The sequence below is a fragment of the Thermobia domestica genome, chromosome 3 (assembly GCF_964235325.1).
Source record: "Thermobia domestica chromosome 3, izTheDome1.hap1.1, whole genome shotgun sequence".
NCBI classification, from domain to species: domain Eukaryota; kingdom Metazoa; phylum Arthropoda; class Insecta; order Zygentoma; family Lepismatidae; genus Thermobia; species Thermobia domestica.
In genome coordinates, this window is record NC_137456.1 from 146,323,755 (window position 1) to 146,341,585 (window position 17,831).

A 17,831-nucleotide genomic window follows, 5' to 3' on the forward strand; every position below is an offset into this window, starting at 1 on the left:
AAATACAGTGCTATTTTAGAGCCAACTACAAATACTCTACAGGGAGAGGCAATTGATTTTTCTAAGGTGCAAGAACATATTGAAGTCATTTTGTTTGCTGAGATATCACCAACTGCTGAGATATCGCCAAATATTCAGTTATTTTTATTACAGTTATTTTCCTTAAAAGGTACAGTAGAATACTTTCTACACGAAACTCTAGTAGAACGCTTTTGTTTGATATGTGAGTAGTTGCAGAGGTGTAGTTCTAATTTCTTCTAATTTTTTGGTAATTTGAAGAGCACATTTTTTAAAATTTTGTATTTTGTGAAGCACATTTTTAGCACATTTTTTGGTACTATTTTTAAAAAATGTGATCAATTGGGATGGGCCAACTTCACGCACGTAAAATATACTTTCATTGTAGCTAGCTTGTTGTAAAAAAAAGTGAATTTTAGCTTTCACCTGCAGATTTACATACGAACACACTACCATCTACTACGTGTACTATAAACTATTGTGATTGCTTAGCTTACCATTATCTCAAAATTAAGAACTAATCAATTAATTTAAGCATCACTTTCGTATGTAGAACCTAAAAATCATAAAGGAATTATATTCGTTTTACTGTAACTTCCAGCTTGTTTCAACAAAAATACTTAAATATGTTCATCTATACATATTTACATTCTATTTAGTGCACGTGTACAGTTGAAAGTAGAAATTAAATAAAAGAACTATTGAAGGATGTAAATTTTAATATATATATTTACATATAATAAAGTGAGACCATAACCAGTATATATCAACTGATAATATATATATATATATATATATATATATATATATATATATATATATATGTATTGAATTTGTTAAGATATTACATCATTTTAGTTAAATTAAAGATAATTTTAAAATATAATTAAATCTTAATATTAAACGTGGAATAGACTTCCAGGAATCAAAAATGCCATTTTTATTCAACTCCTCGTATATTGTAAACCAATTTCACAAATGAAAGGCCTTCTCCAAATACACGGAATAATATGCTCGGATCCTTCGTAGTTTATGGCACCACATCCTTGATGCTGATCTCCTAGCCCAAAGTGGATGCCGAAGTTGACGATTCCGCCTAGACCTAAATAAAACAAACATACGAAAGGAAATGAAAATAAATCCAAGACTAAAATAGAACACTAAGAAACAGTGAATGACATAACACTATTGAAACGTTATACAGGGTGAACAGTAACTACGTGGAGAAACTTGCACGGATGATAGTACATCTAAAAAGAAGCAAAAAAAAAAAAAAAAAAAGAAAGAAAAAAGGAAAATTCCTAGTGAACATGGGGAAATTCCGTTCCGTTTAGGAGTGACAGTGTGTCGAAAGCGTGGGAACGTGCGCTTAGAAACGTCATTTAGAAAGTCATACCTAATCTATTGAAAAATGCATATTTGAAAACGCAGCTATGCGTGCGGACGGGATTCCTCAAACGAACGGAGGGATTCCCGGACATGCTGTAAATGAACTAAGTGTCACACGTTCTTATTCCCGTGCGCACACGTAGCTGCGTTTTCAAACATGCATTTTTCAAAAGAGTAGGTATGACTTTCTAAGTGACGTTTTTAACCGCACTCTCTACGATGTACTGTTGGCTCTGAAGTTCATGGTCCAAGCTTTCGACACTCTGTCACTCCTAAACGGGACGGAATTTCCCCCATGTTCACTAGGACTTTCTTTTGTTTCTTTTTAGATGTACTATAACCCGTCCAAGTTTGTCCATGTAGTTACCGTTCACCCTAAATATATATATATATATATATATATATATATATATATATATTATAGCGCTATATATATAGTATATATACAGTATAGCGCTAAATTCGTCGTACAAAAGCAGAGGAGTGATTCCTGAGAGTAAAACAAACAAAAAGTTCCAATAAACATAGGGCGAAAACCCCATCGTTTACGTGTTATAGGCTGCTAGAAACACGAAAAAATAAATTTTAAAGGTTCATACCTCCAAAACTATGGGACCTACTGTAGTCGGGTCAACACTTCACTTAGGAACTAGTATGTGCTCTATCCAAAAATACATGTTTTAGAATCCTAAGGTACTCACGCAACAATTTTTATGGAGGTAGTTGGAGAGTACTTTATATCATAGGCCAGTAGTCAAACTCCCTCTATGAAAATTGTTGTGGAAGCACCTCAGGATTCTGAAACACGCAATTTTGGATAGGGCATATACTAGTTCCTAAGTGAAATCTTGACCCGACTACGGTAGGTCCCATAGTTTTGGAGCTATGAACCTTTAAAATTTATATACGGGGTGTTTCAAAACAACACCGACAACGCTTGGGAGATGATTCCTGACACCAAGATAAGACAAAAAGTATTGGCCAACCTGGGTGCACAAATGCTTCCTTTCGGAGTTATAGGCTGCCAAAAATATGAAAAAATAATCTTTAAAGGTTCATAGCTCGGAAACTATGGGACCTACCGTAGTCGGGCAAGACTTCACTTAGGAACTAATATGTGCTTTATCGAAATATCCATGTTTCAGAATCCTGCGGTACTCACGCAACAATTTTTATGGATGGAGTTTGGTTACGGGCATATAATTTGAAGTACTCACCAACTACCTCTATAAAATTGTTGCAGAAGTACCGCAAGATTCTGAAACATGGATTCTGAAACATATATATAACAAATACTGAGGGTACTACATACGTTACTTGGATGTTCGTATAGTAAATGCTAAAGAAAAAGGCAAATGGACATTAGTAAAATATTTGGACAGTAGCTCTTAAGTCGTTCTATGCATTTTATACATTACATTAGATGGGTAGTTAATTCAAAGCGATAAGATTAAATAATTGTGCAACGAGAGTGTGAGATAAAATGGAAGAACCTTGAGAAAATCCATGCGTACGATGTTGTACACCATAAACTCAATTGGTTTATAGTCGAGTTAGGGACTTTTTACCTCATTTGTTAAATTTGTTCCAACTGGGACACATGTCTCCATGTTTTTCTATCCAATAATATGTATATCCACATTATATTCAACGTACATAGGGATAGAAACGAAGAAGTTCAGGGACAGTGAAAAATGCCCATGCACTTCAGTGGAAATTCTCTGTGAGATGAACTTCGTGTGAGTGATCCGAAGCCGAACTCCCGAAACCACTGAGGTATTGCGACCGGGTTTCTTTAATTCATCGGGAATCGAACAAAGGGTCACGTGCGGCAAAAAGTTACACGCTAGTCACTAGACCAGTGTTCAAAGAGAGGTTTGGCAAATTAAAACATATCCTTACATCTACTCTGACATTTATTTCGAGTCATTTTCGTACCAATAATCTTAGGAAATGTATTCAATTCATCGTATATATTTTACCTAACCCTAACATTTGCACAGTATTTACTGCACTTGATCACTCGCTTATTTTATTACTCAACGTTGTACAATACTGCAGTTCAAAGTATTTTTTTCACCCTTTCATGTATGGAATTATAAATCTAAATACAAGGACCAACAAGGAATATCGTCAACCCAGCAATAATCATTACATTGAATGATATAGCAAATTAAGCAACAATACTATTACACTAAAACAATTTCCAAGTTTAGGGTTTCTGTTTAGTGTTCAATAAATGTAGTGTCCACATGTTGTATTCCGATATAAAATGTGATACTGAGAACATGAAAAATGGTCTGCTGGTGATTGGGCAACAATAGTCCTTGCTTATATGTATTAGACATGCAGAGTCTCATGTTTCGAACTATGTCCTCCCTACGGTGAAATATGTTCTCTGATGTCATAAACTGAATTACCTAATTTCTTTTGGAAGTAATTGTAATTACACTCACAGGATGAAAGCATGCCAGTAATAATTTGAACATTTTACATGATCACGTGCATTTTGTAGCCCTTCCTTTTTTTGCTAATGTCTTAATTGCCCAAGATGACAGTGCGCCAAATCACATTACTCAGAAGTTAAAAATGAAATGAAACCTTTGAGTTTTACGTCTCACGGATATGGTGGCTAGGCTAAAGGAGAAGGTGGTGATGAGAAATGAAGGAAATGGTGGAATGAATAAAGTAGGAGGAAACGGGAGAACCTCGAGGGAGCTCATGCACACGGTGTTTGTCCACCACAAAAATTCACTTGGCGCGAGCTGGGATCGAACCATGGACCCCATGCAGCAGAGATGAACGCTCTACCACTGAGACACGGTGGCCCCAGAAGTTAAAGCGTGGATTCATGATCACTGGGATGAACTATAGTACTTCACTTGAGCCATCCAAACGTCAGACTCCAAATTATAATTGATAAATATTTAACAAAGTATTAATTAGGGTATTCTAACATCATACTAGATATGGTCGACGTGTATGAGTGCAATATATTAAATGAAGAGAAATCAAACTATTTCAAATCTCAAACTTACTGACAAAGATTGCATTGTTAGCTTTGCTGAAATATCAAAAGTCAGCTTCAGAAGAACATTCTACACCTGGTAAATCCTTGTGATTTCAACCTTTCCAAGCATGCATTGGACACTGTAATTTACTCCGTCTCGGTCAGATGCATGGAAAGTGAATGTGTTTGAAGAAACATTGAAAATATAAACAGTGATGGATATTTCAGTCTGTTTCTGTGACTCTTCACTTTGCAAAGATTAGTTCGTTCAGTTTGCCACTGATGGCATTCACCAGCATTTACGGTTATGCGAGTGGATTAAAAGGAACATTCCATGACAAGGAAACCACAATGGGTGCGCAATCATTTCACGAAAGGGAAAGGCACTGAGCTAGTTCAATAACGAACTACAACCAGTGTTGCCAACATACAAGAAATTATCAAATCATACGATTATTATGACTCCCATACGAAGCACGGTAACTAGTGTACAATAATAGGAAAATATAAGATAATTTAATAAGTTCTGGTAAATGGAAAGTAAATAATTTTGAGGAAATTTCAAATATGAAAGAAGTGTTATCATTGAGTGAATAAAAAAAAATGAATTTTGGAACCCACGTAACAAATTAATTCCAAATATAATGACAACCTCTCAAAATGGTAACTAACACAAAGTAAAATTAATAAAGCAGTAATTAGAATACTTTTATATTATGTCTTAGGTTTATTTTATTCAAAATCATGAAAGCAATTTAGTACTGTGATTTTGATATTTTTACAGACATCAACATTTTTCCTGCTCATGTCCCTTATTACTAGGAGCATAATTGTTTGATATTTGGTTTCTAACGTCCTTTTTCAAAATTGATTCTACGTCGATGAGATATGATCTACTGTTTAAAATCATAGCTAAATCATTACAATATTTGTATCTTACGTAAGTCCCTGTAAAGGGAATCAAGGGCAGGATTCCATGGATTAACAACCTTGTTAAGAAATTACTAGCCACTTTGAGTACAAGAGTTCTCAAAATAGGTAAAAGATTGGATTTTAATCTCGTTTGGAAAGCAGATTGTTACACCCCAAAATAATAATAATAATAGGCCTATTATTATTATTATTATTATTATTATTATTATTATTATTATTATTATTATTATTATTATTATTATTATTATTATTGTTTGTGGAAACATACTAATAATCCATATTTCGACTGGAAAGAAGTACGATAACCTCATGAGAAAAGCAATAATTTGAAGTGCTACGTACGATAATCTCTGTTCAATTGTTGATAACGCTAACTACAAATTTGTCCAAAATTTACTTCTTCAACAGCCAACGCACTGGTCAGTGAGACAACGTGCAGTTTTTCACGAACCTACCATTATTTGAAGATTTTTCTTTGATAGTGGTAAATGTATGTTTCGCATATACTAAACTAGGAATCGAGTAAAAGATTAAAATAACTTAGTCCCGGTCACTTGCTGCTCAGAAGAAAGAATACCATATCTTTTAATTTCAGTTGAATAAACTCCTATGTGAAGTATCATTTGATATTTCCTGATGGCAAAGCACATCAAGGGCAATAGTCAGTCCAGTATTGACTTTAGGCGGCAACCCAGTAGGGAGCGTGGGGAATTTTTAAAGGAGAAAATTTTCTACTCAATTCCAGTTGATCATAAACTTATATTTTGATACTAAGGTAATATCTCATCTTAAGTCAGAAGTGCAAGCAGCAGCGCGCCTCCTAACGGGACAATGGGACGTTAAAATTGGACTCACATTTGCAGGAGTATAAATCATTTTATTTTATTTTGGCTTACAGACTCGAAATTAATTAATCTTCATTCTGTATTATTATTTTGGTCAATCTAAATTTTATTAATTATATATAACCTGAAGATACCATTTCCATAACTTTATACAGAACTTTTAAAAATATTTTATCAAAACGTTCGTAGTTTACGTGGTAAAACATATAAATCGTTTGTGCTGTTTTATCTAATAATTATGACTTAATTGCAATCACTGAGACTTGAATTAGCGAATCTTATTATGATACAGAAGTATTTGATAACAGATATACAGTGTTGACACAAGACAGTAATTCTATTAACACTTGTAAACCAAAGGGAGGGGGTGTTCTTATTGCAGCTCTAATTAAACATTGTATGTACTTGTTGGACAGATGTGATATAAAGGGGAAAACTATATATATTTGTGTTGTGTATTTCTCACCGGGTTCTAATATTGAATTGTAAAATGATTTATTTAGACGTCTTGAAATTAATTCTCCTCAAGGAAGTCATGTTTTCCTGATTGGTGATTTCAACTTATCGGAACCAAATGGTACGGGATTCAATTTTGAAATAAGCTCTTCTAAATGCAAGAACTTATATGAATTTATGTCTTATTATAATCTACAATCTTTAAATAATGTGACAAACGTAACCAACCGTACATTAGATTGGTTCTGTCTAATATAACAAACATAGAAGTCTTAAGGGATGGATATCCACTAATTCCAGAAGATGTACACCACCGATCTATGGTAATAAACGTGATACAGCAGTGTACCGCGAAAGTTAAAAAAAAGACCAATATATATCTGGATATAATTTTAGAAAAGCATACTTCTTAGGGGTGTATATTGAATTTTCATAAATTGAGTTTAACTGCCTAAAAGACTATGAAAACGTTAACGACTTAGTTAATAATCTGTATAATATTATTTATAATGTATTTGATAAATAGGTGCCGCTTAGAAACAACTCGAACAGATTATCCGTCCTGGTTCACAAATGAAATTATCAAAACAAAGTTAAAACGAAAGCAATCTACCATAAAAAGTACAAACGTTACAAAGAAGTATATTATGTTAATAAATTCAATGAATTGCGTAGGGAAATAACGGAAAGTTCATACAAGAGACCGAAAATAGCATCGATAACAATACCAATGAATTATGGAACTTTGCAAAAATAAAACTAAACATCTTCCTGGGGGAAATTGAATTACGACGGACGTGAACTTTATCGTAATAATGAAATAGCCAATACATTTGCACAGTATTTCTCCTCAGTTTTTGTGCATCACACAGACAACACTAATATCACTATAGTAAATGATGTAAATGAAAAAGTACAGTTACTTAGCGTAGATGAAATCACTCAATCTGATCTAGAAATGGCAACCAAAAAATTAAAGCCCAGAACAGCTGTTGGACCCGATGAAATACCTCCATATATTATAAAGGAGTGTATAGATGCATTTACGTATCCACTATGGATCGCATTCAACCTCTCTGAAAACATGTATTTTTCCAGATAAATGGAAATCATTTATAGTTTGCCCAATACCAAAGACCAATAATAAAAATGAAATAAACAACTACTGGCCCATATCAATTTTATCTACTTTTGCAAAGGTATTTGAAGAAATTTTATACAGACGGATAATTCACTACATACAACCAGTAATATCATCATATCAACATGGTTTTATTCCACACAAATCAACAACTAATCTTGCAATTATCACAGACTTCATAGCGAATTCCTTAGATGTTGGATATCAGGTGGATGTAATATATATAGATTTTTGAAAAGGTGTTTGACAGATACAATCACAAAGTATTACTGCATAAGCTAAACAACTACACTGTAACCAATAACCGTGAAAATAAGTGCCTCCTACCATGAAAAATATACGGTTTACCGTTTTTCTAAAATAATGCTAGGAGACCGTTTTCCTGTCAGATACTTGTGTCGGGCATGCGTATTGGAGAGAAAAAGCACATGTTCGAAGCGAGTATTGATGGCGCGTAGGTTCGGGTGTGTTGTGCCTTGTTTTGTTTCGTTTCTTTCTTTTGTTTGTTTAGTGTGTGGTTTTCTGGTGTGATATATACAGCACTACTGTTGAAGATATCCTGGAAATTCAACATTAAGCAAGGAAATGTATGGGAAAGCACCATGTTATTATTTGAACTTTGTTCGGCGACAAACGAAACTTCAGAAGGAAGCGTGGCAAGCAGATCGCTCCAAAGTACAACGATGCGAAACCAAGAAGCTGCTGGATGTACAAACTAAAGTTCTTATGATAATGTAGCCAATTTCGAGTGGTGGTGAAGCTAGAATTAGAGTCACAATGTTGAAATACTTAAAAAAAAAAAAAAAAAAAAAAAACTTTTCAGGAAAATGCTTCGTAGTTTACCGTACTTAGTACAGCATTACATAAATTGTGTTGCATCAACTGGAATTTTTCATGTTACAGAAATAAAATATACTGTCACTCATGTGCCCAATGGAGGGGCAGGGGGTCGCCCCCCTAGCTAATGAAAACTTATTAAATTTCTTAATACAAATAAAAAAAAATACCAAATGTAATAGGGTATATAGTAACCAGGAAGATGAGTCCCCTAGAAAATTTCCATCGGGCGCCCATGTTGTCACTATTTCTGGATAAATAAATTGTTAGATTTGAAAAATATTTCTGTAAATGTTGTTTTTATCTTTAATTTTGTTCTGAGTACCTATAATCTGTTCTGGTGTCTTGTTAATATATTTGAGCGTTTAATAAATATGCAAAAGTTCGATACTCTGGAAGTTTGGTGACTTTTTTAAATTTTTTTTTGAGCATTGATGCCACCGTTACATAATTATGCAAACACGTATTTATTAATTTGGGATAGCGGATACTAAATACTGAAGGCAGTGTTGTGAGAATTCATATAGTTTTACACTTGTTTTGTAGTACTTCTGGTCATTCTCAGGTATGTTGTCGGGTGCCTGCTTGGTTATCTGAAACCGTAATAATACGACTAATCGAATGAATCGCTGATTACAATATTTGAGGTCAATTAGTCTACTGGTACTCGTAGCGAAAATACATGCAATAAAGTTAGTCTTAACACTGCAACAGAATATCAATTTATAAATATCTTAAAAGGACATGGATGTTTGTTCCAAATACATCTTCAAAGGGTGCGAAAACTCAGCTATAAAATTCAAGAAATACAGTTTTTTTTTTTTTTTGTATGTAATATCGAACCCCTCTTCTGGTGTTCTGTTCAATACATAACAAAATTGGTAATTTTGAAAAGAAAAAGCAATACATGTTTAAGATGATATCAGAACAAGGGTTCGATATTACAAACTAAGAATTAATTTCAACTTTTATTCTTATCGATATTATGCACGTCGTAGGTGCAACGCTTCTTTCGTTCGCTTTTGTGATTTCTTTAGTTAAGTAGTCTTTAACACCAGTGGACCAATGTGCTCTCTATTTGCATCCATCTAGCAAAAATTATTGCTTGCCAGTGTGTGTACTAATACAGTTTCCAGCAATTCGATGAAAATTGGGTCAATATATATTGCCCAGCAAGAATTCTTACTAGATCTAGCAAGAGGGCATGCTGGACCGGCAAGGACCTTTTGATAGGGAATCGGTGTGATAATTACCGTAAATCTTGTACGGTAATAACACACCTGTGCTTTTTTTTTAAATGACCTCTAAATATTACGGTAAATTACCGTAAAATATACGTTACCAAATTTGCTTCTAAGCACGGTCAATATTATTTAGCTTCTAAATATACGGTCTGTCGTTTTTATGAGAAAACAGTGGTCCGTAAAATTTTGGGTAATCGGATGACAACGAGAGTTGACGGTGATCGGTCAGTAAATTTAAGGCGAAATTTTTTACACTCCTCCCTTGATCAAGTTCTTCTCATCATATTTAAGCAATCGTAAACAAAACGTTATCTACAAAGAGTTTAAATCAACTGACTATACTGCGTACTCTGGAATTCCACAGGGCTCCAACCTAGGTCCGTTATTGTTTCTTTTATTCATTAACGATCTCCCTGATCACATATCATTAAGTAACAAATTGCTCCTTGCGGATGACGTCAAAATATATCCCAGGATAGAGACCAACCATGACTGTCTCAACTTACAATATGACTAAGAAACTATTGCAAACTGGTTAATAAACTTTGTGTAAACATAAATAAATGTAGTATTTTATTGTTTACTAGAAACAAAAATCAAGTAGAGTTTAACTATTCATTTAATCAGATTGTATTAAACAGATTAAATTCAGTGAAAGATCTCGGGGTAACGATTGATACGAAACTAACATATAGTGAACATAGTTAATGAATCTTTTAAAATGTTAGGATTCATAATTAGAACTGGAAAGGAGTTTAACAATATCACCACACTAACAAAAATGTATTACTCTTATGTCCGATCAAAACTGGAATATGCTGCTGTGATCTGAAACCCACTGCAACAACAATACCGAAACCAACTCGAAAAAGTCCAATCGAAATTTATCAAATACTTAGCATACAAGAGTCTTACGAAAACTATCTTAAATTAATAGACAACTTCTATATCCCTACACTAGAACAAAGGTGAAATGTAGTAGATCTGACGTTTCTTCGGTTTCTTCGTAAAATAGTAAAATATGAGTTTATTGTACAAATCTTATATCGACACTAAATTTTCATGTCTCGACACTTAATACTCGTATTGAAAACTCTGGCCTGTTCTATTGCAAAAAGGCAAGGATCAACGTATTATTGAAGTCATCAATCTGGAGAATATGCTATTCTTATAACAAATTATGGACCGAATACAAGGAAATTGATATATGTAATATGAACTATAATATGTTCAAGAAAATTATTGTAAGTTTATTTTGTAATGTACCAACACTATAATTGGGCTTTCACTGTTGTGTTGTTGTTCACAAATAAATAAATAAATAAATTTCTGTAATAAGAGAATGAGGTGCAGATCAGGATATACCGCCCAATCATCTCATACTCTGCGCAGCCTGTGGTCAATTCTGGAACTTAGAAACCCGAAGGACTTTTCTCCTCACGTAACTCAGTGTTGCATTATATAAGAAATCAAGTAGTTAGGGTTGTGCACAAGACAGAATTTTCGATCCAAGATATTTTTTTGTTTTCTAAACAAGAATATATTAATTTTCGAGACGAGATGTCGCTTTCACGATACATTTTCGAGACAGGACGGTGTTATCCTTTGACTTAGGTCTACGCTCAAGCACAATTTTCGTCTCTAAACTATTCATGGCTTACATGCTTCAATTCTAAGGCAAATCAAAATTGTTCTACAGGTTAACAGTAGGGTCTACCCGTATATATAAATATATTAGTGTCGTGTAGAAGTAACCTTGTTTCTGATGCCCTGTAGATAGAAGATATCGTAATTTACATATACAGACACAAATATTCTTGCAATACATACCTAAATTTGCCCCAAGGCCGTTATTGCCCCCAGTCTGGTAGCCGATGAAAGCCTGATCTTGTATCCCGGCCATATTGAGTAAGTCTCTTAACATTGAAAGCTTCTGTTGATTCTCAACTAATGCCAAGTGACCTCCTTCTGCTTCGCATATTCCCTCTGCATCTTGCCACATTCTTCGCTCAGGGTGAACTTTATAGAATCCGTAACCTTCCATGTACGTGTAGCCAGATGGAGTTATTTGCGGTGTTGGAGGGTGAAGAATTGGTTGACAATCTTGAATGAAAGAACAAGGAATGTGGTTTATGTTTTTAATATTCATAACATAGCATGATTTTATAATTAAACGTAAAAACCATTTTATCTTTCGACGTTAATTTACGAATTGAAAAGTGGTCCTAATATTTTGTAACATTTAGATGTAAAATAGTGAGTGCAATATATTACTCAGTAACAGATTTCTTGGTGAAGTACAAACAGTCTCAGCAAGAAAATCAATTAAAAATAACACTCAATTGATAGAACATTCATTCCCAGCTGAATGTTCTGCTCGTCTACTTCTGAATAAAACACGCAGAGAGGGGAAGATGCTGGCAGGTAATATGACGTTTATGAAAGATAAAAATGACAGGAAAACAAAAATGCATCGACAGTTTTGCAGGTGTACTTCTCTTATATCCATGACTTAGCTCCCTCATGGCTATTTGGTTAGGATTGGCGTTTCTGGTGCGAAAGACCCGAGTTTGATTCATGACAGGAACGCATGTGGTTCGGATTCCAATTTAAGCTGTAGGTCCACATCGCATATAACTTCAATATTAATAGAGACGCTACATTCTAATGCAATTCATTCATGACTTGGCTTACATTGCCAAAATGTTCTTATTATTGCCCCGGTTTATTTCCCTCCATCTTTTGCTCATTATATTTCTTTCTACTTTTTGCAGACTTCAAAAGCACTCTGCTACGCCATACACCAGCCAGTTAAATCTTGATGCAATGTAGGGTGTCATACCACATTGTTATATTAGATTCTCGGCACTGGCTAAAGGTTTCGTACTTTTAGCTAGTTACTCGAGAACCAGCCGAGCTTGGTATTGCTCGAGTATTGGTGGCTACATGAGCAATAGGAGATCAGGTATTAACTAATGTCCTTCGGATTTCTCATCTCAAGTAGTCTTGATGTTGAAGGCAACGTTAAACGTTGATCCAGCCGAGCAACCAAAATCGAGAACTCGGACCGATGATGGCGTAATCCAGTATTTCAGCTCTCTTTTAGGCGAGATCGTGAGCTGGTAAATACTGTGAAGGAAGATCTTGCATGATGATCTATGCACTCACCAACTATACTGTATTTAATACCCGGCCATTCTTAGGAGCCCATGTTAATACTAGGTCCCGTGTTCCAAGACCTTGTTGTTGTATATGGACAACAATGACAAAACCTGAAACGAACTCTTCAAGTATTCTTCTTGGTATTAGGATCTATGCAAGTGAGACTTACAATATTGTAATATTAGTGCATCTCTCCCTCCGTCTGTTCGTACGTGCCGACATAGTACACAACGTCCCATTTTGATTCCAATTATCCCATATAGTTCCCGGGATTATCGGGACAATGAGTAGACATCCCATAGATGTCCTGCAAGGGACATCCTAAAGCATTCCCACATAGGATGTCCACGGTACAACGTTTCGAATGGGGGCAGGAGATCCCAAGGAAATCCCACGCCGGACATACCTAGGACCTCATTATCCCACGATTTACCAGTGGACATCCCTTTGTGTCACGTTGAATATCCCGTTTTCCGGGATATTAACGAACATAGGGATATCCCGTGGAGGTCCTATGGATGTCCCGGAAGCAAATTCAGATTATCCCGCTATGTCCTGTTGTCCATTGCGGATCAGTCTAAAACATTTCGTGAACGTCCGTGTGCTATGTGGGTGTGTTATTCCAGAAGATAATTCTTGACTGGAAGCAAACTCTTAAATTATTTTTAATTCCAAAAGTTTATGGAATAGGTGGCTAGAATGATTACATTGTTTGAGTTCGTTAATGGGATCAATTTGTTAATATGTTAATGAGCAACAGTGACACATGCTGGTCTGATGCTTCACACAATAAATCGTGGAGGAAAATAATTTTTTTTTAAAAAAAAAAGAAAGAAAGAAAATCTACTTTTTGCAGTGAAACGCTAGAGCAATTTTCTTGGCCGTAATCGTTAATTGAGTCAATCTGTTAATGTTTTAAAGGCTAAGGTTGGCTTACGTTCAACCGTTACTCCACATGGAAAGTCTCGAATGGAATTGAACTTTTATCTGTATTTTATACATATAATTATTGCAATTACCCCGCGAAGTTGGTTAATAGATTCAATTAACATTTTCACTGATAACAGTGATATTAACGGTAGTTATCCATATCTTTTTCTTTTATTGAAACAAAGGTAGTAAAAATTATACATCTCGCCGTTAGATGGCAACCAATGTCTACCAGCTGTTGACATCTATTGACCGGATCTGTCAGAAATTATTTTTCGTTGTACTCTGCCAAACATGTGAATCAACTCTTGCCAGAAAGGTTGGGAACACTTAAAACAGAGGACTTAAATGTTCTAGATGCCATTTGATAAAGTTACATATGCTCTGCTCAAAACTATTCCGAATTTCACCCCATTCCATTCCATTCTAAAGTTGAATCAAACTTTCTGGTTTGCATTGCTTTCCTAGATAATTTTGAATTTAACATTTCCTAAATGCGACATGAGTTAACCAATTTCGTTTCCAAATAACGCCCTGTGTTCATCATTTGTCTTGAAAACAAGCCCCTCTTATAAGTTAAGGTTTCCATTTTTACAATAAATTTTTATTTAATGAAATCGACAGATGACTAAATGCATCTTTTATATCTAAAGTTTTTTTAAAGTAACAAGTTCATAAGTATGTCATTTTATGAAATTTCACTGATTTAATCTGAAGAGTAAAATATCAATTTATGTCGAACTGATTTTGTTTTGCTTTGTATACAAAAGAATGTTGCATTCTTCGTGCCATATTGTTATCCAGTAGTTCGCGTTGCTAAAAGAAATGACTTAGTTTGGAACAAATTTGGAAACTAAGGAAAACGAGAAGACTATAACTTTCGAATAGAATGAAATGGGACAAAATCGAGAATAGTTCTGAGTAAGGTGTACAGAATGGAACCTAGAATTTTTCGTTGCGTTACTCAAATACTCTTTACTCATCTTGGTTACTACCACATTTATAATATAATATTGATATATAAGCTAACATATTGAAGTATTTTCAAGTTAAGAAAGTTGGGAGTAAATAATTGATTGCTCAACATATAAGAAGGGCTGGAATGTAAATAAGCGTAAAAGCACTTTAAAGGAAACAGGACTTTTATAAAATATAGTAAAAAGGCGAATATCTAAAGCCTACATATATTCTTTGATAGGGTACAATAAATAAATATGACTTGAGACTAGAAGCACTTGGGGCAATTTAGTGTTTGATCTTTCTTATCCCTCAACCTTAGGAAAAGTGCCTTTAGTTTTACTCCCATTTTCTCTCAAATAGTAAGATTAATATCGAAAATGACAAAGGACTTTATCTAAACTAATAATAGTCTACAATAAATTGGGAAGTTTCATTATGGCTATATTGTTATCGTACGCGTCTTCAGTGCGGATGACTCCGGTTTGATTCCCAGTCGGATCTCAAGTGGTTTAAACTGTAGGCCCACATCTCATACTGACTTGTTACTTGATGGGACGCTAGATTCCGATCCAAGCAAAGTTTGCTCGAATTTTAAGAGAAACCCAATTTGGATACAAAGTTATTTTTTTTAATGAAAAGAAGTTACATATTAACAAGAGTAAATTATACAGAATATCACTGTTCGTGAACGCATATTGATTCTGTTGAAGATAATTCATTTCTTGTAGTTCATCATAATGTTGGTTAGATTTCATAGTTAAACGTCGCAACAGGAAGACAGTAAAAGAGCTCAGATATATAACAAGAACACGAACGACTATATTATTATTGTATTCTCTCAGCATACATGGGGCGTTTTTGTGCAGTATACTGAACGCAAAATAAGACTAAATAAGTTCTGATTTAATGATTGCTGATTTCTCTCTATTTACATATTATGTGTTACAATAAAATATATCTATTACTTGACAAAACAACAAGAAAACAGGTAAAGGTAAGTACAAAATTGGCTAAAGACTGTCTGAGGGGGACGCATTATTATCTCTATCATCTTCAAATGCACTCTGAATAATTAATCAGGTTTCTGATTCAGCGAGTCATTATCCTACTTCAGATGGTGGTTAATGGTTGAATGAGCTTTCTCTTTTTCTTCACACACCAACATTGCAATCTTCTATCTTAAGATAAAAAAAAATTGTAGCACATAGACTCGACATTTGCAATTTGGGGAGCTGTTCCTTCCCTATTTAAATGCACATACATTATGACCAAATGCACTTATTTATTTCTAGTCTAGTGCGAAGAAAATAAAAATATTTAATAGGATATTACTTTATCATGAAATGAAAATAAGTTAAGTAAGTTCTTGCTTAACTATAAACAGAACTATAAACAGACTAAAGAAATAATTTGCAAGTTACAGTTACTGTTAACTTATTACTTCGGAGTTCGTCTGGTGTATGAAGTAAACATGTACAGAAACTAGGATTAAAGATAAATCACGATCGACAGAAATTTTAAATTCTCCAAGTAAAGCAGGCATATGATATTAGGAGTAGTCTGCATTGTACTGCTCCAAGCATTACATTTCATCTTTTAATCGTTTTTCGTTCCGATACTCTTCATGTAGAGTCTATAAGCTGACAATCGTGTTAAACTTCAATTATTATATGTTTAACACTCATAGCATAAAATGATAAAAACTTCTGTCTATTAAATATTAACTATAAGAGTGGAAGATTGGTTCTACGGTATGAATCTTAGTAATCAAAAGCAAAAGGTTAGGTTTGAATAAAGGTGGATTGATGGCATAAACTCAATATCTAACCAAATAATATAGACGTTCAATTTCGTGGAATTTTCAAATGCTGTACTCTACTTTATAACTTGTGAAAAAGTGCATACAGACCAATGGTTGATACCCAGCGGGAGCTCATCTGGTTCGGATTCCACGTTAATCAGTAGGTCATGTCTCATATAGCCTAGCTGCTGTAAGGGACGCTAAACTAAAAATCAATTCAATTCAATTCAAGACCAATGGTTGATTATCTGCACTTGATGGACTAATCTGTGTTAAACTCAGAATTGAAATGTAATTATGCAGCTATTTGAACCGAGCCTCTATACTGAACTCCGTTATTTATCTATTTATTTATTTTTATTTGCATTTATTTGTTCATCGAGGTTTATTTATTTCAATTATCAGGTCTCCGGATGAGTAAAACACTTCATGCGATAATGCTTTGGAGGGTTTTATTGCGTCTTTACAATAGCTTCGTGATTTATAGTTACTACTTATAGCTAATTTTCAAGTTAGTCTTATTTATGTCATTCAGGTTCATACTATCTTTTACGAAGAAAAAGAGAAAGCTCATTCGGTTATGCCACCAGTTGAGGAGAGATCTGAAGGCGATAGTGACTCGCTGAACCAGAAATCTGACTAACTATTCAGAGTGTGTTTGAAGATTGTAGAGGTAATAGTGCGTTCCGCTCAGACAACCTTTAGACACAAAATGAAAACCAATAAAATATATTAGAATAATCACATGCATAAGAGTTATTCAACTTAAGTAACATTGGAATCACCTCATTCACCCATCACGTAGATCCACAGCATATATCAAGTTATTATACACGTAGTAGTTCTCACTGGTAACTGATATTATGTAGTCCAGTGGTCTGAGGCTTTAGTTTGACAATTGTTAGGCAAAACCTATAGGGGTTTGAGTCATTCAAAGAGCATGTATGTTTCTAACTGTTCTCAATGTTTTTGTACTTGTACCTCTGTTCGGCAGAAATTCAACAGTGTCAAAAATAGTTAAATAAGATTTGAAAATGTTATACCTAGTTAGAATGCTCTATAACTTCTGATGGGAGGGGCACTGCGGTTGATCCCTGGTTCAATC

The 17,831-nt window shown here is 34.4% G+C and overlaps 1 protein-coding gene across 2 annotated transcripts in view; it reads right to left on the minus strand.

Moving 5' to 3' along the window:
• Positions 1-821: 821 nt before the first annotated feature.
• The window catches only part of LOC145680795 (uncharacterized), an 82,525-nt gene continuing 65,515 nt past the window's right edge, over positions 822-17,831 (minus strand). For both annotated transcript variants that reach the window (XM_081751834.1, XM_081751835.1), the window contains exons 11-12: positions 11,704-11,976; positions 822-1,120 (exon numbers count right to left, since the gene is read on the minus strand). In XM_081751834.1, coding sequence (XP_081607960.1) covers positions 963-1,120; positions 11,704-11,976 — 431 coding nt within the window. In that variant the 3' untranslated portion in view covers positions 822-962. The remainder of the gene's footprint in view (positions 1,121-11,703; positions 11,977-17,831) is intronic.